General features: G+C 44.0%; 1 protein-coding gene across 2 annotated transcripts in view; it reads left to right on the forward strand.

Moving 5' to 3' along the window:
* LOC138952410 (cap-specific mRNA (nucleoside-2'-O-)-methyltransferase 1-like) overlaps positions 1-25,564 on the forward strand; it is a 38,367-nt gene extending 12,803 nt beyond the window's left edge. The window contains exons 9-23 of one of the 2 annotated variants that reach the window (XR_011451366.1): positions 2,241-2,359; positions 3,117-3,213; positions 3,552-3,684; positions 4,191-4,379; positions 4,808-4,864; positions 5,395-5,452; positions 6,267-6,335; positions 6,824-6,958; positions 13,263-13,388; positions 14,141-14,232; positions 14,890-15,006; positions 18,239-18,351; positions 18,996-19,107; positions 20,959-24,773; positions 25,265-25,564. Coding sequence is in view for 1 of the 2 variants with exons in the window: in XM_070324075.1 (XP_070180176.1) it covers positions 2,241-2,359; positions 3,117-3,213; positions 3,552-3,684; positions 4,191-4,379; positions 4,808-4,864; positions 5,395-5,452; positions 6,267-6,335; positions 6,824-6,958; positions 13,263-13,388; positions 14,141-14,232; positions 14,890-15,006; positions 18,239-18,351; positions 18,996-19,107; positions 20,959-21,091 (1,550 nt within the window). In the remaining variant the exon portion in view is untranslated. Of the gene's footprint in view, positions 1-2,240; positions 2,360-3,116; positions 3,214-3,551; positions 3,685-4,190; positions 4,380-4,807; positions 4,865-5,394; positions 5,453-6,266; positions 6,336-6,823; positions 6,959-13,262; positions 13,389-14,140; positions 14,233-14,889; positions 15,007-18,238; positions 18,352-18,995; positions 19,108-20,958 lie in introns of both variants that reach the window. The other variant, XM_070324075.1, reaches the window with a different exon arrangement.
* Positions 25,565-26,096: the final 532 nt, after the last annotated feature.

The following is a 26,096-nucleotide window of genomic DNA, read 5'->3' on the forward strand; positions in this document are numbered from 1 at the left end:
ATGTGAACTATCCTTTAGGCATTGCACAGCTACACCAGTGGACCAGGTTGCATGATATCGGACATGTGAACTATCCTCTAGGCATTGCATAGCTACACCAGTGGACCAGGTTGCATGATATCGGACATGTGAACTGTCCTCTAGGCATTGCACAGCTACACCAGTGGACCAGGTTGCATGATATCGGACATGTGAACTGTCCTCTAGGCATTGCATAGCAGAATGTGATATATATCTTGCATGCAAACCCTCAAAGGTCATCAAGTGAGAGTAGAACAGTGGAACCCCTCCCCCCCCCCCCCCCCCCCATTTTTTTTTAAACCGCCAATTTCAGACTTTTCCCCTTTAGACCTTGCCTTTTTCAATTTCCTGTTGATAACCTCTGTATATTTACCTACATTTTTTAGACTCCTTCCTTTTCAAGACCTGATTTTCTCAGATTTGCTGAGATTTTAAAACTATAACAAGTCGCGTAAGGCGAAAATACAATATTTAGTCAAGTAGCTGTCGAACTCACAGAATGAAACTGAACGCAATGCAACGCAGCAAGACCGTATACTCGTAGTCCACCGCTCACGGCATAGGCAGTGAAATTGACAAGAAGAGCGGCGTAGTAGTTGCGCTAAGAAGGATAGCACGCTTTTCTGTACCTCTCTTTGTTTTAACTTTCTGAGCGTGTTTTTAATCCAAACATATCATATCTATATGTTTTTGGAATCAGGAACCGACAAGGAATAAGATGAAAGTGTTTTTAAATTGATTTGGACAATTTAATTTTGATAATAATTTTTATATATTTAATTTTCAGAGCTTGTTTTTAATCCGAATATAACATATTTATATGTTTTTGGAATCAGCAAATGATGGAGAATAAGATAAACGTAAATTTGGATCGTTTTATAAATTTTTATTTTTTTTTACAATTTTCCGATTTTTAATGACCAAAGTCATTAATTAATTTTTAAGCCACCAAGCTGAAATGCAATACCGAAGTCCGGGCTTCGTCGAAGATTACTTGACCAAAATTTCAACCAATTTGGTTGAAAAATGAGGGCGTGACAGTGCCGCCTCAACTTTCACGAAAAGCCGGATATGAAGTCATCAAAGACATTTATCAAAAAAATGAAAAAAACGTTCGGGGATTTCATACCCAGGAACTCTCATGTCAAATTTCCAGACCTGTTTACACTACACATTGAGCGTAGTAAACTACGAATTTGAATAATATACTACGCAACTACGCAAGTCTGTCGTTTTCTACGCAAACGGTATTTAAAAAAAAAAAAATAAAAAAAATCTTTTTTTTTTCTTTTTCTTTTTCGTCTTTACACCTGTTCCTTGTCCCATTGTGCTCTCACACCGCCCCGTCCCTGCACGCAAACGGTATTGTTTCGGCTACGCATATCACAATCCGTAATTTTCTTCATCTCCCTTGACCGATCCATTTTCCAATCCATGTTTTCGGCCAGCAGTCGTTTGCTGCGTGCAGCGCGTAAAGCGCCCACGGGCGTTGCGTTGTAGCTTGTTAATGCCGAATAGGCTTCTCCAAGCAAATGCCGGGCACAACTGAAAGCGTTACTGCCAAACCATGCGGGCGTTTCGACACAATGGCTGAACGCAGAGCACACGAAAGTGAAGATGAGAACTGTGAAGAAAATGACTCCGAAAGGCCACCGACCAAAAAGAAAAAGACGAGCAATGCGCCGAACCAAGTCTTTCTGCCAAAATATCATCAGGACTACCCATGCCTTGTCTTCGCGGAAAGGAAAACATCATGCTCATTGCACTGTCTGCAATTCCCATTTTTCCGTCAGTCAATCAATACATGTGGTAAAAAGTAGCAATCATTGTTCTTGTTGTTGTGATAGGTCGACGAGAAATTCTACACATTCAATTACAAAACTACACATTTGCCTCATTTTGCTCCCAGAAAATACACATGCAATGTTTTAGGGGTAAACAGGTCTGAATTTCATAAAGATCGGTCCAGTAGTTTAGTCTGAATCGCTCTACACACACACACACACACACACACACACACACGCACAGACAGACAGACACACATACACCACGACCCTCGTTTCGATTCCCCCTCGATGTTAAAATATTTAGTCAAAACTTGACTAAATATAATAAAAGGGTGGTTTCACTGTGATAACTGTCAGTGTGTACCGAGTCTTTGTTGGTTGGCTGGGGTGGGTAGAATACTGAAGTGCAGTTTTTGGCGTATTTGTGTCCAGGTGTTGGCGGTTTGAATGGAGATGGAGACATATTCAACCCAGACAACCAAGAGGCCTTCATCAAGTTTGTTCACAACAGTACAAATGGGAAAGGGCTCCATTTCTGCATGGCTGATGGGGTATGTATGTTGTCTATGCCTTCTTGTTTAGATTTTTTTCCCTGATAATTTTTTTAAATTGAAATATCTTTTTTGTTTTTCAAACTGGTTTTTTTCTTCAGCTAAGAGTAAGACAGAAGTTACAGGTTCAGTTCTTACATTACTGCTGACTTCACTTGACTTGCAACGCTTTCCTTCATCTGCATCAATGATAGCTCTTTCTAATCATGTAAAAGAACAAGAATGGTCTGTTTTGGGATTTCTGGGCAACATAATCACTATAAACTGAAGAATTAGAAGAATACATGGAGCATCATACTTTTATTTCAGTTTTCAGTAGCTGTTTGAATACCCTTTGTAATGACATGATTCGGTTTTTCCTTCAGTAGATATAATGGTTCATGCTATTCTTTTGTTTGTGTTGTCATTTTTTACTCCCACCACCATGAAGAAAGACATGAAGAAAGAAACAAAAAGAAGAGTTAGTAATGGAAAAATTTTAACACAGACAGAACGAAACTTCTTCTTCTTTGTTCATGGGCTGAAACTCCCACGTTCACTCATGTTTTTGCACAAGTGGGGTTTTACTTGTATGACCGTTTTTTACCCCGCCATACGCCGCTTTCGGGGGAAGGAAATGAAACATTAAACTTTCTTGTTTGTTATTTTATCTTGATTTTGGAATGTTAGCAGGCTATCTGTGTCGGATTCTCACAACCAAGGCCTTTCCACCAGTTTGATCTGTTACAACAGTTGTTTAATGCTGATTGGTGTGTAGGGTTTTTCAGTGGAAGGCCAGGAGAACATACAGGAGATACTGTCCAAGCAGCTGTACCTGTGTCAGTTCCTGGTCGCAGTCTCCATTCTCAGAGAGGGTGAGTGGCCGTTACTTGCTGATTTTCTCATTTAAAAAGAAGGGGTGGGGGTGGGGGGGATGTGGATGAAAAATTGGGGGAGAGCGATAACAAACACATATCTGTGTTTATGTATAGAGAGTGTGTGTGTGTGTGTGTGTGTGTGTGTGTGTGAGTGTGTAATGTGTGTATGTGTGTGTGTGTGTGTGTGTGTGTGTGTGTGTGTGTGTGTGTGTGTGTGTGTGTGTGTGTGTGTGTGTGTGTGAATGAGAGAAAAACATATATATCTGTCTGCTTATGTATAGAATGTGTGTGTGTATCAAGGCAGCTTTCTTTCATGAACATGTGAATTTTTTCAGGAGGCCATTTTGTCTGCAAGCTGTTCGACCTGTTTACACCGTTCAGTGTCGGGCTGGTGTATCTGATGAGACTCATTTTTGACCAAGTCTCCCTTTTTAAACCCGTCACAAGTCGTCCTGCAAACTCTGAAAGGTTGGTAGTGTACACGCACTGTATTAGTCCCAACTTGTTGCAGTTCGGGGATTTCATTCATCCTTTGTTTTACCACTTGATGTGATTTTTGTTCAAGCTTTATGTAAAGTATACAAGGTTCTACTAATGTACTATGTTTGGTAAATAAAGACCATGATTGTAATCTGAAATGAATTATTTATTTATGACCTTTTGCATTTAATTATCTTAAACCCTTTGGACGTTCTGGTCAACTTGCTTTAACAGGCAACAAACCGTTCATTAAACAACAACAGAAAACAATAAACAAACAATGTGAGTGTGAGTGGTGTATTCATTTATACATCAAGGGTACACTGTAAATTGTCAATACAGGTAATGTTTTTTATACAAACATTTCCTGGCAGCAAACAGGTTAATTGTGTTTTTGAAAGATTTTTTTCTATAAATATTACAGTTTTTGTTATACTTCATTGGTGTCATACTAAGAGTGAAGGAGTGCACACGATTGTATTGTTTCGATACAGGTACATAGTGTGCAAAGGGTTCCGAGCCAGCCTAGCCAAGCCAGTGGTTGACTACATGGATGCGATCAACCGCGACCTGTGCAAGCTGTCCTCGGCCACGTCAGAGACTGACATCAACCACATCGTTCCGCTTGACATGCTTCTGGAAGATCAGGCCTTCTTCGCCGGCATCTATAACTCCAACGTGAAGTAGGTGCTTGGGTTTTGGAGGGGTTTTATGTGAGCTGAGTTTAAACTGAGAGACAGAGAGACAGAGAGAGAGAGAGAGTTCTCCCTAATAGGAACAGAACTTTTTAACAGAAAAACATGAAATAGGCATTTGGGTTTTACTTTTAGAGTGGTTTTATGTGAGCTGAACTTAAACTGAGAGAGTTAGAAGGGACAGAGAGATAGATCTGCTTCATGAACTGAACCTAATGCTTGCTGTATTCTCTTGTCTTCTTCTTTTTCTTCAACGTTGGATGGTTGTGTTCTCTTGTCAATTTGTCCAGCAGCCTTTTCGGTCATTTGTGCTTTTGTGCATATGCTACCATCATTATTCATACATCATGAAAGTTTTTCTAGCGGTCAATATGTCCCTACACATTCTGTTTCTTTGTTGCTTTTTTTTCTTACAGACTTGGCAAGATACAGATCATCAACTTGAGAAAGATTCAGGCCTTCGTTCAAAATGGGTAAGTCTTTTCTTTTTCTCGACTCCTTCATATTTTAAATGTGCTTTTTGTTTTAAGCATTATATGCAGCTTTAGATTTCAAGTGCAGGGCTGTTGCAGTAAGTAAGTGATTGTTTGGACTAGAATGAATTGGGGAGAAAAGCGTCCTCTTGTTGATCATTATGTGCCAGGTCGATTTTTGCACATGGAGATGTAAAAAAAAACAAAAAAAACCTGTGATGTACACACATTTATATAATCAATATAAAGTTTCAAATGGTCGTTTTATTTGTATTTGACTGTGGCTGTAAACTTGTACATGGGATTGTACCCCCCCATTTAAGACTCCCTCCGTTTTAAGACCTTGTTTTCTCAGATTTTCTGTTCATAACCTCTGTAAATGTACCCCCATTTTAAGCTCCTTCCCTTTTATGACCAGAATTTCTCATTTTTAGAGGTCTTAAATGAAAGGGTTTCACTGTAAATGTGATTGTACTGGCTTGGTTCAAATCTGCTTATGAGTTAAACAGTTTGAAATGATGAATTTGCAGGGACTTGTACGAAACCAGACAGGCTGAAGTGAGGAGGAAATGTCTGGAGAAATGGCAGGTGAGGGGTTGAGCAAATCGTCTTTGGGGATGAGACGTGTATACCGATCTGCGCTAAACACGCTTTCTTGGTCAATCTAAACACATGAAATAGCCCAGTTTTGATGTCCAAATTATAGAAGTATCTTGGCTTGAAGCTCCCCCAACAGCCAGAAAGCTTTTTCATTTCTTACACCAGTCCAATCCCTGCATCTTGTCTGTTTGTTTCTTTGTTGCCTTGCAAGGCATTTCTGTTTTAGTGCACCCAGCTGTGTCCGCTTACAGACGTTAAACATCCAAGGTTCACACAGACCTGGGAACCCATACGATTTTGCCGTATTTTGTACGCATGATTGTCTAGAATTTGATAAGTACGGTCAGTAGACAAAAATATGACGAGAACAAATTCCTGGACTACTTTTCTTCACAAGCGCATCCCGAAGCTGATCCAGTGTTTTGACACATGATGACAGTTTTTGTCAGTAAACATTGAAAGAAGCATGTGCTTTAAATGTATTGGTAAACTTAATTAATGCTGCGACAGACGGCAGACGCGTGTGAAGCATGTTTAAATCATGGATGTTGAAATGCTGTGTGGAGTACGCTCATTTTTCTGAAAATACGCAAAGTTTGTTTGAGAATACTCCAAGTGCAAAACAGGGGTTCCCAGGTCTGTTCACGGCAAAAGTCTAATACCTTGGAATATGCCTGGACCATTTTAGTGATTTGTTTTGTGTTTCTTCTTTGTGGCTTTTGATGGGATGGTTGTGATAAGTCAATATTGTACTTTGTAGAGAGTGTACCAAAATCAGTGAAGTGACGTAAATTCTATGCAGGTTCCTGATGAAGTGAGAATGGCACCAACGCGGCAAGATCCGAAAACTGCATTTGAGAAGATGGTCACTGTGAGTATGGCTTTTGCTAATAATCTGAATTACAGAGCCTGTTGAAAAGTGAAGATGTGATTTTTAATTGGTTATGACAGCTGTTATTTGCCACTCTTTTCATGGATTGCAGTGGCCTGTCTTTTCTTTCATGTGTTATTGCCTACTAACTTGCATCGGTCTCGAATAGTAATATCAGATGAAGAGACGATAAAAGATAATAACCAACCAACCTTGCTTCAATCAAGTCAGGATCAGAATGCTTGCTGGCATTTCGTTGTTTTCTTTGACGTGTCTGATGTCTCTAAATTACTCTGTCAATAACAACCAGCCAAGGAATCGACTTAAATTGTTGGCTATAGACAGGTGGTCACTATGGAAAGGTGAATTTTATTGGGGGGACATTTTTTGTTGCGAGTCCTTTGAGGCATTGTGGCCAGGTGATTATTATCTGGAGGTGGTCACCATGGCAGGTTCCACTGTTTTGACAAAATGTCATTTTTTTGCAGGCTGAGAAGTCAGATTATGAGAACTATTCCCCAACAGAGCTAACGCCTGAGACCTTGCCCAAGATTGAGAGCGTCTACGACTTCATGTGTGTTGTGTCTGGGGACCAGCATCGCAGCTTCTTACTCAGTTGTGGGGTAAGCAGTATGAGCTAATTTGGTGACTATAACCACTAGTCAGGTCTGAAGATTGAGTATTTGTCTTTATGTTCAAAGTTTACAATCACGATACATCTTTGTACATTCAAGACCTGTTTGCTTCATTAACATTTGCTTAAGTTTCTGTTTGTCACATTGTTTGTGTGTGAGTGAGTGTGTGTGTGTGTGCGAGCGTGCGTGTGTCTGGCTGACTCGCAGTCTGTCTTGTTGTGTTATGTGAGTGTTGGTCTGCATGTATGAGTTACAGTGCATATGTTCTAGCCTGAACATTAAACTTCGACTGTGTGCACAGTTCTTCACACCAGCAAAATTAGGACTTTTGCAAATTGCAATCAGACAACAGAAATATACCCACCAAAATAATTAAATTACATATCTTATCCCGACTCACAACTAGCATTAACCTCTGGTTTAAGTGCCGGGACGCTGAACTACGCTTCACCCCTTAAGGGGAAGTAACCCTAAAAAAGAACAGCCTAGAACCCGCAAACTGGGTCACAGATCAAGGCCATACCGTCACGTGACTGACCACGCGAGACCGCCGCCGCCATGTTGGAAATACCTCACTCTTTCCTCAGCGGTTCTAGCGATAGGACGTTGTTCTCTCGAGCTACGCATTTTGGCGTTCAGCCTGCTGCCTGGTTGGCAGTTTATCTTCACCCCGGTTCTTCTTCACGGTCTCTGCTTCTACGGCTGTATTGGTGAGATCGTTCTTTGTTTGTTTTACTTGTATTTTTGCCTTGTGTCCGTCAACTTTGTTGTTGTTCTACTCTCTGTGAGTTGTTTCCAACATGTCGGACAAAGAGAAGAAAAAGCATAATACTCGACAGTTAGTTGCTGATTCTTCCCCCGCTAGCAGTCAGGCAAAAGATAAACCCAAAGGTACAACGGTTACTCTCATAGACCCGGTTTCTAATGCTTCGCTTTCGGTTGATATTGATAACCCAGCAAGCCCTACCTTACCCGTTCTGAAAGAATCTAAAAGCAGGAGTAGGGCTCGTTCAGCCAAGTCTAAGAAAAGTGATAAGCAAGATTTCTCTTCCCTTCTCTCTTCTTTCTCCTCGCAAATGCATACCATGTTTTCTCAACAGCAGCAACTTGCCACTGATTTACAGGCTACGCGAGAGGAGTTGCGTTCGCTGCCTAAGGGTGTGGGCGATGTTTCTTCACTTTCCCGCATCCGGTTGCCTCCTTCGGCCACAGTCACGTCAGCGGATTTGCGGGCGGAAGAACTGGCGCACGCCAGCTTCGGAGAGATGGTCCCTCGGGACACTGTTGCTCCTGCGCAGCAGGCTCTCTCCTCAGGTACGTTGGGTTCGCCGGTAGCCAGGCTCTTTGGCGAAAGCGTTCCGCATAGACCGCAACTAGTAGCTCCCCCGCCTCATAGGTCAGGGAGTGAAAGTTCGACATACCTGGGGCAAACGACTCATACGAAGCGGAGCTCATGGGGTGTTGACGCGGGAATGCAATCGATTTTACATCGATCTGGTGACCAAGGTGCACACGGGCCGTCTATGACTTCCCCCGTCGGTGTACTTGCGTCACCACTTCCGCCTAGGCAGGAAGTTGGCTCCATGCAGGCTCTGCACCGAAGTTCTACTTCCGGTTTGCAGTCAGCCTCGCTTCCGGTTGATCAGGTTCAAGACTCGGTGAGTCACGCGGACTTGTCTATACATACGGAAGTGGAGTCGGAGCGAGACGATCCTACCTCATTCAATGAGGATGACGGTGACTTCCAGTTACCGCCAAGATTGAAGCCGTCCTTAGCTGTTGCAGCACAGGTCGTTTACAAATACTTTCCTGACGGCGTTGTTTCATCTGCGGGTCGCGTCTTACCCCCACCCTCAGCGGTGGGTGACTTCCGCACAGCACCAACATCAGCTGAAGGTTTTCAGTTTTCTGAGTCTCCTTTAGTTGCTTATGAACTCTCGAAAATTCTAGCAAGAGTTCCAGGCACGTCGAGCTCCTTGCCGGTTGGCACTGTCCCTCTCCTATCTGCTCATGGTCAGGCGCCAGAGGCTGCCAAGAATTGGCTTGCCACTGATCAACTTCCGCATGCTAGTGTCCCTGCCCTTGCGCGCAGGTTTTCACTCACCCGTCGGCCTCAGAACCTTATCAACACTTTTGTCCTGCCGAGTGCAGCTCTTCCGGTCACACCGGAGCTGTCCACTCTTAGGGAGGATGGTTACCGTCAAGACAGACCTTGTGTCTACACGGAAGGTTCTCTCATTGGTTTGGAGGAGGCAGGCAGATACTCTCTTGAACTTGCCTCCCTTTCTGAGACACTCCTTCGGACTTTATCTCGTTCGATTGCGTCTTCTCTGGATCCTTTTGAATTCCGGAATGACGCAAGTGTGAAGGACGTTACGACACTTCTGGCCACATTAGCTAAGGTCAATGCGGAACAGATGGCTGTGGCGGCTCGCCTTTACTCCCACGCCGTGTTTACACGCAGGGACTCTTTTTTGGCGGGCTCAAAGATTCAGGAGAAAGCGACTTTGGATGCTCTCAAGTCTTCTCCTTTTACAGAGGGAGCTCTGCTCGGGCAGCCCTCGCTTGACGCTCTAGACAAGCAGACCCAGAACGCCAAGGATTTGGCGATCGCTCGGTTTGCACAGCATGGCTTCACTAAGCCACAGGCAAAGCAGCAGGGTCAGGCCAAGGCTTCGTTCTCGGCAGCTAATCGCGGCCACAACACGCAGCACTCTCAGTCTTCTTATAGGGGAAGGGGCAGAGGTGCCCCTTATCCTAAGAAGAAGCCATCGTTCGGGAACTCCAGGGGGGGGTGGGCGAAAGCCCAACCCCCAATGATGCCTCCCCGAACCACTCATCCCTACAACCCCCACCCCTTTGGTGGCGGGTGGCCCCTCCCGGGCTCTTCCCTGCTGGTTACAACTTGTAGACAGTCAGTGGATCGTAGGGATAGTGCGTTCGGGGTTCCGCCTACTCTGGAAAGAAGGAAAAGCTCCTCTTACCAGAGTAGCTCCAGCATTCCGGTTCCCAGCAAGACCAGAGGCAAAGGCGACAATTCAGTCGGAAATTGCCTCTCTTCTTCTGAAAGAAGCTATAGAGGAGGTTTTGGACCTCAACTCTCCGGGTTTTTATGGAAGACTTTTCGTCGTCCCCAAAAACTCGGGGGGTTGGAGGCCTGTTCTCGATCTGTCTCCTCTCAACAGGTACCTCAGAAAGGTAAGGTTCACTATGGAAACTCCAACCTCTGTCAGGGAGTCTCTCAGGCCGTCAGACTGGGTAACGTCCATAGACCTAACGGACGCCTACTTTCATATCATGATCCACCCCTCGGATCGGAAGTGGCTCAGATTCAGGTGGGCAGAGAAGATTTTCCAGTTCAGAGCCCTTCCCTTCGGGTTGTCTCTGGCTCCCTGGATTTTCACGATGGTGACTCGTCAGCTGTGCTCCCTTGTCAGGCAGAGGGGCATTCGCTTCCGTGCATATCTAGACGATTGGCTAATTCTGCACCAGGATCGTCTGTCTTGCAGTCTTCACACTCAGTTTGTCTTGAGTCAGTCGGCAGACCTAGGTTTCTGTGTCAATCAGGGCAAGTCGGAGTTGACTCCGTCACAAACGTTTACGTACCTAGGTATGACGTTCGACACCGTGGCCTGGACGGTCCGACCTTCTCTCAGGAGAGTCGACAGGCTTCTGTCTCTCCTAACATCGCTGCGGTGTCAGGAACGGGCCCCGGCCAGGGTTCTGGCTTCTGCCTTAGGCCAGATGGAGTCGATGGCTACACTCGTTCCCCTGGGAAGAGTATCCAAGAGGCCGTTTCAGGCGGCCTTCGGCTCGGTATGGGAAGCAGCTTCTCAGGGTTGGGACGTCTCTGTCCCCATTCAGGGCTGGATCAAGCAGACCACAGAGCAGTGGTTTCAGGATCAGCTCTTTCTCGGCGTTCCCATTGTCCTTCCTCCCCCGGACCAGGACATGTTCACAGACGCCTCCATGGTGGGATGGGGCGCTCACCTAGCCCATCTGACGGCCTCGGGTGTGTGGTCAGAGACACAGTCTCTGTTGCACATAAACATGCTAGAGCTGGAGGCTGTATTCCTTGCACTTCAGAGTTTCCTTCCCACTGTGACGGGGCACCATGTGAAGTTACACACGGACAACACTACAGTAGCTGCTTACGTGAACAGACAGGGCGGCTCACGTTCCCACTCGTTGTCTCTCAGGACTTGTCAAATTCTGGTGTGGTGCCAGCAGCATCATATCATTCTTTCAGCCAAGTTTCTGCCAGGGTCTCTCAATGTTCTGGCGGACTCTCTCAGCCGGTCGGCTACCGTCATCCACACGGAGTGGACGATAGCTCACCAAGCCCTACTCCGTCTGTGGGCTCAGGTGGACAAGCCACTGGTCGACTTGTTTGCCACAAGATTCTCAAGAAGACTTCCCGTGTTTGTTTCTCCGTTTCCGGATCCGGAAGCCTGGAAAACGAACGCGCTGGAGATATGCTGGTCGGGACTCGTGGCTTATGCGTTCCCTCCTGTCAAGCTTCTCGGCAAGGTGCTCAGGAAGGCGGAGATGGAACGTCCGTCTCTCATTCTGGTGGCTCCATAGTGGCCCTCTCAGCACTGGTTCCCGGACCTTCTCCGTCTCGCAGTGGGGCCACCCATTCCGCTAAACCTTCGAAAAGGGGAACTTCTTCAGCCGCGCACGGGCGTCCTGCACGACAATCCGCAGTCCCTACGCCTTCACGGCTGGAGACTGTGAGGACGTCTCTGCGCCGCGCTGGTGCATCGGATAGGACTCTCGACTTAGTGCAAAGGTCTCACAGACAGTCCACAAGCTCTGTATATGCCTCACATTGGGCAGCTTGGTCCAAATGGTGCGCGGATAATGGCGTGAACGCTACTTCCCCCCGTTCCATGCAGGTGGCAAATCATTTGGCCTGGTTGGCGTCTCAGGGCCGGTCTCCTGCCTCTCTGAGGGTCAGGAGATCGGCGATTTCCTCAACACTTAGGCAGTTGGGGCGTATAATCTCTCTTGATGGTGTTATAGCAAGCGTCCTCAGGGGTGCTTCCTTGGACTTTGCTAAGACAAGGTCACCAGTCCCAGCTTGGGATTTGTTTCTGGTTCTCGAGTTTCTCAGGTCACGGGATTTCGAACCTTTGCATGCAGCGAGTCTCCACAATCTTACCCGTAAAACGCTTTTCCTTACGTTGCTTTCCACCGCTAGGAGAAGCAGTGAGATACATGCTTTATCCGGTCTCGCTAAAGACATTTCGTTCGAGAGGAACGGTTCAGTCGTGCTTCGTTTTCGTCCGGATTTTCTAGCCAAAAATCAGAGGCCAGATCAGCTCTCCCCCTTGGTCAAAATTCCTCCGCTTTCCACAATTTTAGCACCAGGTGACCCAGATATCGTAAATTGTCCTGTCAGAGCAATCAGCAACTATCTGTCGCGTACGGCACCTATTCGTTCAAAAGATCAGAAGCTCCTGTTCATTTCCATCAATACGGCCCGGAGCAGAGACCTGTCTAGGGCCACTTTGGCCAGATGGGTGTCTACCTTGATCAAACAAGCGTACATCTGGCAGCAAGAAGGAAAAGGGGGGGGGGGCAGTCAGTCCTTCCCCAGTCGTCTTCTAAGACGCATGAAACCAGAGCCTGGGCATCCTCGGTTGCCGTTCTCAAGTCTGGCAGACTTGCAGAAGTCTTGGATTCCGCTTACTGGAGATCCGAAGACGTGTTTATAAATTTCTACTTGCGGGACATCGCAAGTACTCGTCAGGATGGGACCAGTACCCTTCCGGCTATGGTAGCCGCAGGGCAGGTTCTCTCCAACTTGTAGAGTAAGTTTTTTACCCACCTCCTTCATTAGCAATCTGCTAGTTGTGAGTCGGGATAAGATATGTAATTTAATCGAAAATTTTAAAAGTAAATTTTGATTTGATTAATATACTTACCCGACTCACATCGTTTATACCCTCCCGCCTACCCCGCTTTATGGTACCCTAAAAATGAACGTTTCGCTTCGTTCGAGTGAGGTATTTCCAACATGGCGGCGGCGGTCTCGCGTGGTCAGTCACGTGACGGTATGGCCTTGATCTGTGACCCAGTTTGCGGGTTCTAGGCTGTTCTTTTTTAGGGTTACTTCCCCTTAAGGGGTGAAGCGTAGTTCAGCGTCCCGGCACTTAAACCAGAGGTTAATGCTAGTTGTGAGTCGGGTAAGTATATTAATCAAATCAAAATTTACTTTTAAAATTTTCGATTTCTTTCACTGTAGAAGGATGCCGTTGTTTAGTTGTTGCTGTTGTTGTTGTTGCAGAAATCGCAGGTGTTCTGGTGGGACGGCAGAGCAAACAGCAAATGGCGGAAACTTGATAACCTTCGAGTGGAGTTGCCGACACAGACTCTGATTGAGGTGGAGTTTGTTGTGGAACTCAAAGGGGAGGTGAGTCTGGGATACAGAGGAATTGTTTTACTGGCACAAACGGATAAGATTCAGGAAGGAAAAATCCCATCTGGAAATCAGGAATTCCTGATTTAAATGTAGAAATGATTTCCCAATGTGGTTTTTTTTCTGATTTTGTAAACCGCTCAAAGGTGTTGATATCATAGAACAAAACTTTTTTTTTTTTTTGAAGTCAGAGCAACCTAGCTAGTCTCCAGATAGATTTTCCTGATTTTGAACATTATCAACGTTCATCCCTGAAGATTGCATTCAGGTTAATATTGAAGTTTGTTATGCATCAGGTTAATATTGAAGTTTGTTATGCCTCAGGTTAATATTGAAGTTTGTTATGCATCAGGTTAATATTGAAGTTTGTTATGCCTCAGGTTAATATTGAAGTTTGTTATGCATCAGGTTAATTTTTTTCCACCGGCTATGATGCATGAGTGCAAACCTACCCAAATCCACATGCACTGGTTATAAAGTGTCACTGTTTGTTGCCAGTTGTACATCATTTTCTGCAACTGCGAGAAACTGGCTTTCTTGCTTGTAATACTGTCCAATGATTCTTACAACATATGCGCCATCCTCTTACTTTTTGATGCTGACTAGCAAGGGTCATACAACATGATTCTAAAAAAAAAAAATTTTTTTTTAAAAATAGATACATTTTAAAATGACATCTATTTTTGCAAACAACTTGAAGCACTGTACACTGTTACGGCGCTTGATGTACAGTTGTGTATGTTCAGGGCAAGGGCCAGAGGCGGCAGACCACAGTCCATGTGATGGACGCTATGTACCTCTGTGGAAAGGACATCAGGCACAAGCACTTCAGGGAAAGGTAGGTGATCATAAGGAATCAGTTATGGCTCATGCAAGTGTGAGCCTTTGGATCTTTATTGTGATTAATGGCATGCAAGCTTTTGTTTGTATCACTACCTAAGTTTTTTTGATTATTTTTATCATTTGTCAAGATTTTTGGTTTTTTGATTATTTTTATCATTTGTCAAGATTTTTGGTTTTTTGATTATTTTTATCATTTGTCAAGATTTTTGGTTTTTTGATTATTTTTATCATTTGTCAAGATTTTTGGTTTTTTGATTATTTTTATCATTTGTCAAGATTTTTTTTTTGGGGGGGAGGGGGGTCAATGGCCTTGGCTGCTGTAAATGTCCCAAAGAAAACAAACCCCTTAGGTGCTTGGAGGCTTAAATCTGTATGAATCTTGCAGCAAATGATTGGATCCAGCTTGCAGGAACCATAGGGCAGTTAGTTTGCAGACATTCTTTTTGCAGCAGTTTCATCACATTTTGTGATTTTTTTGTTTTTTTTTGTTTTTTGCAACGTCGTCACTACCTAACTGATACCTTAGAACCAGCAGGATTTTTGTTTTTATGGTCACTGAAGCTAATGAATATGTTGTATTCTCACTTATCCTTCACAATCTTCAATGACAATGTCTGAAGTTTTATCTTTCTATTTTTTCTCTCTCTTTCAGGCTGGACAACCTTGCCAAGTTTGTGAAGGCGGTGCACAAAGAGACGCGGTCAGACCTGGCTCGCCTCATCATGCCTGACGTCTTCAAGCTGGAGGAAGCCACTCACATCTTTGACAGGTCAGAATGGATGATATTCAGTGATCACTCTGTCAGGATTTTTAATCGTTGTGGCAGAGTAAACGCTCCTGACATCAAGGCAAGCTTTTGAACGTAAGACAAAGTAACAGTAGGCAGCTAAACTGGCTTTAAACTGCCATCACAACGTACGAACAATTAACTCTGATGTGTATGTTATGCTGTGTGCAGTTTTATGATACCCTTTCTTTCAGAAATATGCACATCAGAGCCACAATTCGCCGCCAATTGCTTGCTGATCACTGGCAGTGATCACTAAGCACGTGTGTTTTAATAAAACTCATGTTACCTCAACCCAAACCCATGTCACCTTGGTCAAAAGACGTCAACGATCACTGCGAGCCAGTGATCATTGCCGCAACAAGTTGTAAACTCTAATGATTTTTTTTTAAAGACAAGGGTATCATATTGATTTCATTTAATTTCTTTATTATCCCATTTGTGGGAAATTCAGTTGGCTTCCTCCCAGTGGAAAGCTAGCAGCAACAAGAGTGGCGCTACCCAGGTGTCTGCGTGTTTAGGTGTAATCAGCCACCTGCAGGTATTGCAGAATGACCAAGGTCTTATGTATCACTGTGGTGACACAGGGGTGGGACATGCATACCACATCTGAGTCTGCACATAAAGTTAACCCATGTCCGTCCCGGCCTGGATTGGAACCCGTGACCCAAGGATAACAAGTCCAGTGCTCTACCCACTGAGCTACCCGGGACCCAAGGATAACAAGTCCAGTGCTCTACCCACTGAGCTACCCGGGACCCAAGGATAACAAGTCCAGTGCTCTACCCACTGAGCTACCCGGGACCCAAGGATAACAAGTCCAGTGCTCTACCCACTGAGCTACCCGGGACCCAAGGATAACAAGTCCAGTGCTCTACCCACTGAGCTACCCGGGACCCAAGGATAACAAGTCCAGTGCTCTACCCACTGAGCTACCCGGGACCCAAGGATAACAAGTCCAGTGCTCTACCCACTGAGCTACCCGGGACCCAAGGATAACAAGTCCAGTGCTCTACCCACTGAGCTACCCGGGACCCAAGGATAACAAGTCCAGTGCTCTACCCACTGAGCTACCCGGGACCCAAGGATAACAAGTCCAGTGCTCTACCCACTGAGCTACCCGGGACCCAAGGATAACAAGTCCAGTGCTCTACCCACTGAGCTACCCGGGACCCAAGGATAACAAGTCCAGTGCTCTACCCACTGAGCTACCCGGGACCCAAGGATAACAAGTCCAGTGCTCTACCCACTGAGCTACCCGGGACCCAAGGATAACAAGTCCAGTGCTCTACCCACTGAGCTACCCGGGACCCAAGGATAACAAGTCCAGTGCTCTACCCACTGAGCTACCCGGGACCCAAGGATAACAAGTCCAGTGCTCTACCCACTGAGCTACCCGGGACCCAAGGATAACAAGTCCAGTGCTCTACCCACTGAGCTACCCGGGACCCAAGGATAACAAGTCCAGTGCTCTACCCACTGAGCTACCCGGGACCCAAGGATAACAAGTCCAGTGCTCTACCCACTGAGCTACCCGGGACCCAAGGATAACAAGTCCAGTGCTCTACCCACTGAGCTACCCGGGACCCAAGGATAACAAGTCCAGTGCTCTACCCACTGAGCTACCCGGGACCCAAGGATAACAAGTCCAGTGCTCTACCCACTGAGCTACCCGGGACCCAAGGATAACAAGTCCAGTGCTCTACCCACTGAGCTACCCGGGACCCAAGGATAACAAGTCCAGTGCTCTACCCACTGAGCTACCCGGGACCCAAGGATAACAAGTCCAGTGCTCTACCCACTGAGCTACCCGGGACCCAAGGATAACAAGTCCAGTGCTCTACCCACTGAGCTACCCGGGACCCAAGGATAACAAGTCCAGTGCTCTACCCACTGAGCTACCCGGGACCCAAGGATAACAAGTCCAGTGCTCTACCCACTGAGCTACCCGGGACCCAAGGATAACAAGTCCAGTGCTCTACCCACTGAGATACCCGGGACCCAAGGATAACAAGTCCAGTGCTCTACCCACTGAGCTACCCGGGACCCAAGGATAACAAGTCCAGTGCTCTACCCACTGAGCTACCCGGGACCCAAGGATAACAAGTCCAGTGCTCTACCCACTGAGCTACCCGGGACCCAAGGATAACAAGTCCAGTGCTCTACCCACTGAGCTACCCGGGACCCAAGGATAACAAGTCCAGTGCTCTACCCACTGAGCTACCCGGGACCCAAGGATAACAAGTCCAGTGCTCTACCCACTGAGCTACCCGGGACCCAAGGATAACAAGTCCAGTGCTCTACCCACTGAGCTACCAGGCCCCAATTAAGCTACCCTGCCCCAATTCAGCGTACACTGCATAACATACATATATCTAGTTCGTTTTAGTGACTACTGTTTTGGTTGGTTTGTTTGTGTGTTTGCTTTTTGAGTCACTTGAGAAAAAGTGACTCTATGTAATCGGTCAGTGTTAGTCTGTCCGGCCGGCCGGCCGTCCGGCCGGCCGTCCGTAGACACCACCTTAACGTTGGACTTTTCTCGGAAACTATCAAAGCGATCGGGCTCATATTTTGTTTAGTCGTGACCTCCAATGACCTCTACACTTTAACGATGGTTTCGTTGACCTTTGACCTTTTTCAAGGTCACAGGTCAGCGTCAAAGGAAAAATTAGACATTTTATATCTTTGACAAAGTTCATCGGATGTGATTGAAACTTTGTAGGATTATTCTTTACATCAAAGTATTTACATCTGTAGCCTTTTACGAACGTTATCAGAAAAACAAGGGAGATAACTAGCCTTTTCTGTTCGGCAACACACAACTTAACGTTGGGCTTTTCTCGGAAACTATAAAAGTGACCGGGCTCAAATTTTATGTGAACGTGACTCATTGTGTTGTGAATAGCAATTTCTTCCTGTCCATCTGATGCCTCATATAATATTCAGAACTGCGAAAGTGACTCGATCGAGCGTTTGCTCTTCTTGTTGTGTGTTTGTTTCGAGAGATGAGAGTGTACAAGTCCAGTTGTATGTGTAATAATGCAGGCCTTACTGAGTAGTCTTGAAAGAATACTTCTCAGTCTCAGACATACATATTACTGCTATTTAAGTTTGTATGATTAATATCGTTAATGCTTTTTCTGACTGTTGTGTGTTTTCTGACACTAAGGCTGATTTCTTACACTGCTTGAAGATTTTTACGTGTGTCACACAGACTGGAGATGAAAGCGGTGAAAGGTTCAGCCAATCACCCACGACTTTGCTTCAAGGTTCACTCCGGCAACTTCTTTCATCCCACTGGCCTTGACCTTATCAAAACTGTCAAAGGTAACACATGGAAAAGGCTTATACATGCAAGTTTTAATATCCATAAAGTTAAGCGGCACACAGAGCTTATTATTTGCGTTTCTTGGCAAAATTATTTCTGCAGATATGAAGCTACTCATCTCCAGTATTCTGCAAAAATATTCTGTGGTCTTTTTTTCAGTTACACGCCGGATTAGTTGATCTAAACAAGTCCCTAAAAACATCCACTTTGAAGAAGTCGCACTTGGACTCTTATCTATGTATAGTTTGATGAAATTCTAAGTCATAAACATTTCTTTCACTTTAGATCCTCTTGGGATTTACAGAATGTTTTACTCTGGAGTCACAGAAGGTTCAGTTCTCTTTTGTAATGCAAGAAGCATTATACTTGTTTTACTTTTTTGTTTTGTGTTTGGTGGCTGTGTTACAGTGAAGCCCCGCCTTTTATGACTCCCAAAATCTAAGACAAGCAACTCTTAAAAGGGAGTCTTAAAACGAATATAAATTTGCTGACTTTATTGATAGAAAATGTGGAGAACTAGGGTAATGAGTGGGGGGAGAGGTTGGAGGGGGTGTTCTTAGAGTTGGGGAAGGGTATCGTAAAAGAGGGGTCCACTGTTACTGATTTATGACTGAATGCTTATTTGTGTCTTGATTTGTGACAGAGCCTTGGTCAATGGCGCTGAGCAAAAAGGCGCAGAGAAAGTACTGGTTCAACAAGCTTCAGCCCAACTCCTCCACCTTTGAATGTCACGTCGAGACCATCGCCACGTTCAGGTTGGTACAAGCACACAACAGTACAGTGGAACCCCCCTTTTAAGACCCCCAATTTCAGACTCCCTCCTTTTTAAGACCTTGTTTTCTCAGACTTTCTGTTCCTAACCTCTGTAAAATTACCCCCATTTTAAGACTCCCTCCTTTTTAAGACCTGATTTTCTCCGATTGTTGAAGGTCTTAAAAACAGGGCCTAGCATTGTAAGCCGTTCGGCGTACTTTACGCCGAAATAACATCTCCAGTACACGGAACTCGATTTGGTGTACACCGAAATGCTATTCCCAAACGGTAAACCCAAACAGTCCCAGCTTTCGTTTTGTGCGCCGTTCGGTTCAATTCTCAATCGGTTTGACAGTTTGCTTGAGCACGCACTTCCTCTGGCATCGCGCGAGCATGCTTTGTGCCGGTGTTTTGTGGCTCTAGACTTGAAATAATGTCTTGAAGCGACATTGTTGAACGTGGTCAGCCATTCAGTGACAAAGAATCCAGGTATTCCTGGAAGTGGCAATGGCACTTTCAGGCCAAATAACACAAGATTGTCAGTTTTCTTGTTTTCTGTCTGTGTTTTGCTTGTTGGTGAAGGCATAATTTAGTTGCTCAATCTTCTTTGGGGGGGGTCATTTTAGGTAAAAAATCTCACAAAAATCTTCAAATTGTCCCCCGAACCCCCACTGGGGGCCTCCTGCGGCCCCCAGACCCCCGCCTTTGTAAGCTGAACTCACTTTTTCCAATGCTAGGCCCTGTAAAAAGGGGGTTCCACTGTAAACCAAAAACATATAGACTGCTAACGTTCCAAAATTCAGAAACAAAAAGAAATTCTACAATTCTTGTTTTTTTTATTCAAGCACACAACAATAAACCCCTTGCACATAAGCGTAGAAACATTTCATTATCTTGGACAACAAATACAGCGGAACCCCCATTTTTAGACATTCCAAGAATCTGATAAAATTGGGTCTTAATGTGACAGGGGAGGCTACCGCTCCTTTCACAGCAGACTCTGCACCCGAGTTGTTGGCCTTTATGTCAACACCGGTGGATTGTGGAATTCTGTTTGTGATGGGGTCTGGTGGTTTCCGATTGTCTGTATGTTCATGGAAACCTTTGGGTTTGCATAACAGATTTTATAGGGCTAAGAAATTAGCCCTAACATTTTCTATCCTGTTTGATTGCACTTCGCCTCCCGAGGTGATGGTAGTGTTACGGCAGTCGGTTACATTAAAAAGGAGGGTGTCTTAAAATGGGAGTAAATTTACAGAGATCCAAAAACAGATAAGAAGAGTGAATGCCCTTGAGGTTTACCCGGTCAAACATCAGAGGGGCCAATCACTAGCGAGGGGTGTATGGGAAACACATGGACAGGAGCACGTGTGACTTTATTTGTCAGAGGAAAAGCAAGGGTATTCACCCTTTCACAGTCCATACTTCTTCTTCTTCTTCGTTCATGGGCTCAAACTCCCAAGTTTTCACACGAGGTTTTTTTTTACGTGAATGACTGTTTTTACCCCACCATTCAGGCAACCATACGCTGCTTTCGGAGGAAGCATGCTGGGTATTTTTGCCCTTCTATAACCCATCAAACTCTGACATGGATTACAGAATCTTTTGTATGTGCACTTGGTCTTGTGCTTGCACGTACACACGAAGAGGGAGATGGCACTAGTTCTGCACATAATTTGTAAAATCTCCACCCTTAACCCACTAGGCTTGGTCGGGATTCGAACCTGCGACCTTCCGCATTGGAGGCCGATGTCTTATCCACAAGGCCACTGTGCCCGTCACAACCCATACACACCCCACAGAGTTATTTCTGAAAATCGTCTAGTAAATGTGAATTGTTTTGTCTTGTGCAGAGACAGTAAGTTGAGCAGTCTGCGGTGGACATGGTCACCGGGGGTCAAGGTTCACGACAGCTTGCAGCACACCGATGACACCAAGGTCTCCAGAAAAATGTTCGTGCAGTATGTCATGGAGAAAATGAACTGAGTGATGGTAGAGAGCGTGAGACAATGATTAGAGAACTGAGGGGCGGTCTGTGTGTGCGACAGTGACCAGTGAAATGTTCGTGCAGTATGACTATGTGATGGAGAAACAGTGGTGGTCTTGAAAGGGAGTGTGTCAGTTGACAGGTAGCACTACCTTGACAGGTAGCTTCCACTACCTTGACAGGTAGCTTCCACTACCCAGTTAGGACACTGTGTGGATACCTACTGTCAGATGGAACTTGTGCTCTGGAAAGCTAGCTGTATCCAAGCATGTCTATACGTTTGTGATGATGTTCAGTATGTCATGGAGAAACTGAACTGAGGGGGTGGTGTTGGAAGACAGGGTGTGAGTTAGTGACAGCTTCTATGATTTATACAAGATGTTATATGGATAGCCGCTGTCCAGCAGTACAAGTGTCCTGGAAGGCATATCATATATATATAGGGTTATGGTTAAAAGCTTGAGACACAGGACATGGTCGCGACAGCTTCAGTAGGCACAGCAGCTGTTCCCAGGGCTTCATTTCTGCCTCTGTAGCTGCAGACAGGCTGAGCTATTTTAAGCACCGATCCTTTCCATCAATAGCAGAGATAACACCACAGCTTCAGGCTCACTTAGTGCCAGCCACTGATAAGACCAATCTCCTGGTATAGCACAGAAACATTTGGGTATAACAAGCAAGCGAGCTAATAACAGTGTGCAGGCTGTAGCTGTTGGTGCTGGAAGCCAAAAGATTCCCTTGGCCATGGCTATTTTTAACTCGCCCTTTCCCCAACTAAAATGCTAGCCAGGAACAGCTGTGGAAGACATGTTTGCAGACACCTGGCAGAAAACAAGTTCTGGACAGCTACTACATGAACTGGACATGTTTACAGTGGGACATGTTCTCAACATCTGTAGCAAGATGGCTTGGTTTCCTCCCTTTTAAGACCTCCAAACATCTCAACAATTGAGGTCTTAAAGTTAAACAGGAGGGAGTCTTGACATGGGGGAATTTAACAGACAGGTTAACGGCTCCCCCTTTTAAAGATCCTGTTTCCTCAGGCTTTCTGTTCCGTCGCAATATAACCTTCGTGGTTGAAAACGACATTAAACACCAAAGAAAGAAAGAAAGAAAGGCTTTCTGTTCAGAAAGTCTATCAATTTACCTCCATTTTAAGACTTCTTTTTTTTTAAGACCTGATTTTCTCAGATTGTTGGAGGTCTTAAAAGGGGGGGAGGGGGGGGGGGTTGTACTGTTGTGAACGCTTGGTTTTCTTTATGTGATGCTGACTATTGTTTACCTGTCTTTATCTACTGCAGTATCTGTAACAAAGTGAGGTGTGCGATTGTTGAATGAGAGCAACTCACACAAGGTAATTGGTTGTTATTGCAATGATTGTTTAGCACATGAAGGGCCCATACTGTTTGGTGATGTCATGATTAATTTGCCTGTTGTAATCAATTTTTGACAAAACACACTTTGTTGATTAATATTTGCCTGTTGTAATCATTTTTTGACGAAACACAGTGTGTTAATCGATATTTGCCATGCACAGCTGACAGAGTGTTTTTCACAAAGATTCATGATATGTGTCTAAATATATGCGTGTGTTTGTTCATGTCTGTTTGATCTAATTTGATAAACAGATGGCTTATTCATGGATGTGCACTTTGGAGTGTGAGTGTGTGTGTGTGTGTGTTGGAACATGGTGGAATGATAATGTTTTTAACTGATCGGAATCGGATGTGAATTGTCTCTAATTTGATGTTGTGACTGTTGATTTAACTCATTCGCGTTGTGTCGGAATTGGAAGTCTGACAGCTGTGCTTTGCGTTGCCAACACATTGGAAGTTACGATCCGACGGATATCACAAATATTTAACGGTGTGAACGGCCCCGCTGACCAAGGGAAACAACCCCTGCAATAAACTTCTGCCTGTCTACAGTGGAACCATTCACTGTAAACAGTTCCTTCCCTTCAATTGTTCGGAATAATTTGATTTTTTTGACGGTGTGCGACCCACGTGTTTTGACTTTTCCAAGATGGCGGATCGTTCTGCTACAAGACGTATTAACTTGAAAAGAGTGCTATAACTTGTTATTCAGGACGGTTCTGATCTTGACCTTAGTATGATGATGATAGTGGATGATATTTTAGATTCTGGTGACGAATTTGTGCCAATGGACGATTATTTGGGTGATGATTTGGACAATGAAAGTGTCGATCATGACATTTTGTATGATGAACCCATGACATAGAAATTGTTTTTGTTTTTTTGCTTCAAAGAGGTAGTTTGACTGGATGTGAAGACAACAAAAGGTATGTTCTTTCAAATGTTTCATATATTTTCTAAAAGAGCAAGTTTCAAACTTTGCAAAAATGTAAGGTAGGTAAGGTTATTTTGTGTTGTTGATTTTTTTTAAATGGGTCAAAATTGTGCGCCAGGAGGGAACACGAGGGACAATTTAGATGCGCCCCGAATGAGTTAATGTTTGTGAATGTGGTAATACAAAGTACATTTTTTTTTTATATTTGGGCAATTGCTTGGAACACATGAATTCATTCTTGATTTTGTAATTTTATGAGAATTGTCTATCACACTGTCTTTGTCTTACCGAAGTAAAGACCAGTTCAGGCCTGGGAATAATACACCTTTCGTCGTAAATACGACGAAGTCCTTTTCTAATTGTGTAAGAAAAGAGCATCCCTGTGCCCTTAAAAATGCTTAAAACGCAATATTATCCGGTCAGTACGCCCAAACCACTTTTACTCATTCCCAGACCTGCAGTTACTTTAAGGAACCTGCATTCCTTTCATGAAGCTCGCCGTGTACATCTGTTTGCGTTTTGTTTTTGTTATCAGTAAATGCTGTTAATGAAAGGATAGATAATTGTTTGATGTGATGAGTAAAGCCTATCACAGTTATAGCAGGTAATAGCAGAGTAACAAGGACTCTTCAGGCATACAAGGCATGAAGGTACACAGGGTAGGAATGGAAAATGACTGCTTAGTTGTCCACTGGTCTTCTAACCTATTAAAAGTACAGTGGAACCTCCCGTTTAAGACCTTCAAAAATTTGAGAAAATCAGGTCTGAAAAAGGAGGGAGTCTTAAAATGGAGGTAAATTTACAGAGGTATTGCACAGAAAATCTGAAAAAGTTAGTTCTTAAAATGGGGGAGTTCTTAAATATGGGGTCTTAAAAGGGTGTTTCGATTTCATATTAAATTTTATCATGATACAACACCTGTAGCCTTTGACTATTGTCCCAACCGAATTTGGTAGAGGGGTTAAATGACCCATAGTCTTTCTTAAGGCCGTACCCTTGTGTAAACAAGAAGGTAAGTATCTTTAAGAATAATAGAAGGTATGTTTATATAGGTGCGTGTACAATAATTGTACATATTGTATCATTTGATTCCGTTAGAAATGTATAGATTTATTGAAAATACATGTACAATGATCAGCATCTGATCACACATTTTAAGAAGTTTGGTGGCTGATTTAGCACTACCTAGCTGAACACAGAATTACAACTTTAAGAAGTTTGGTGGCTGATTTAGCACTACCTAGCTGAACACAGAATTACAACTTTCAATTATGTTATTCAAATCAAAGTTTAGTTAACTTAACAATCTTGTGAAGCTGACTCTCCATGGAAAGATATACTAGCCCAAAGTATTAAGGCTATGTTTTTCAGGTCCCGCAGTGGGGCACTGCGGTTATGAAATTAAAGGCCCCTCCTGTTTTTGGAACCGCAGGAGCTTTCTAGTTTGCTGTTAGGTAGATTTTTGGTTCCTCTTTCCTGTCATGCTCTCTTTTTCTTCATGAATTCTTTTCTTTTTTCTGCCTTCTTGCTCATTCACCTGTATTTTTTCAAAAAATCTCTTCTCTTTCCGCTTGTCTCGCGATTCATGTATAGTTTAATCTGTTAGTGTTCTGATGTAAGCCCAGCAGTAGATAGGTTAAGCCTATTTTAACATACTGGAAACTGGTAATCTTCCAGTAGGTATTAATTTAGTTTTACTAAAGCCTGCTGGGACACAAGTAATGGGTTAGTGCATTTGTAAACAGGAATCGCTTGACAAGTGGCCCCCTTCATCCCCCCCTTCCTCGTCCTGATATGGCTCTACGTAGTCGGCTGGACGTTAAGCAACAAATAAACAAACAAACAAACAAAATGTTTTTCAGGGTATTGCCTAAATGTCAAAACAACCTTATTTTGGTCAAACACATATTGTGGAGTCAAAGGTCAGTTTTATTGTGGAGTCAAAGGTCAGTTTTATTGTGAAAACAAATGGGCTCCTTTGTTTTGAGCACCATTTTCTTTTTTTATGTATCCATTGAACACTGGATTTCCCTTCTTTGAGCCATGTGACGTCAGAGGCCGACAAAACTTCATATTTAGGCGGCTGGCCGAGACTTCAAAATAGTGCATGATTGTGTGCGTTCAATAAGAAAACCCAAAAGGAATTCCAACGAGAATTGATCGATACATAAATGTTATTTGTATTTTTGACCAAAATATGACATTTTGCACAGATCTCAACAGTCATTGTTCACCTCGACCGCTAGCGCAGTCTCGGACGAACACTGACTGTCTCGATCTGTGTAAAATGTCATATTTTGGTCAAAAATACAAATAACGTATAATATTTGCGTCATGCCTCTGAAAAAATATCCTTAACTGTTTGAGGCCAGTGTAGCAAGTTGTACAAAGTATAGTAGGGAGAGTATAGTACAGTACCTTCCTGTGTACTGTTGGATAAATACTATTGTGTTATTTAGAGATATATACCTGTTGTGAACTGTATTTATTGGCTTGAAGATGAATAGAGGCTTTTCTTCCCATGAAAAATGTTGCTTGTGGTATTTTGCTGAACATTGTGCTACTGTCGAAATGTGTGGAATGAAATGATTTCTGTCAGCGACCGTTTTTTATTAAGAGGCAGCCTTTTGTTTGTACGGAATATGATTAAAACAAGAAAATTGTTGCAACACTATTTGAAAAGTGCTGTTTGCA

The sequence above is a fragment of the Littorina saxatilis genome, linkage group LG17 (assembly GCF_037325665.1).
Source record: "Littorina saxatilis isolate snail1 linkage group LG17, US_GU_Lsax_2.0, whole genome shotgun sequence".
In the NCBI taxonomy this organism is placed as follows: domain Eukaryota; kingdom Metazoa; phylum Mollusca; class Gastropoda; order Littorinimorpha; family Littorinidae; genus Littorina; species Littorina saxatilis.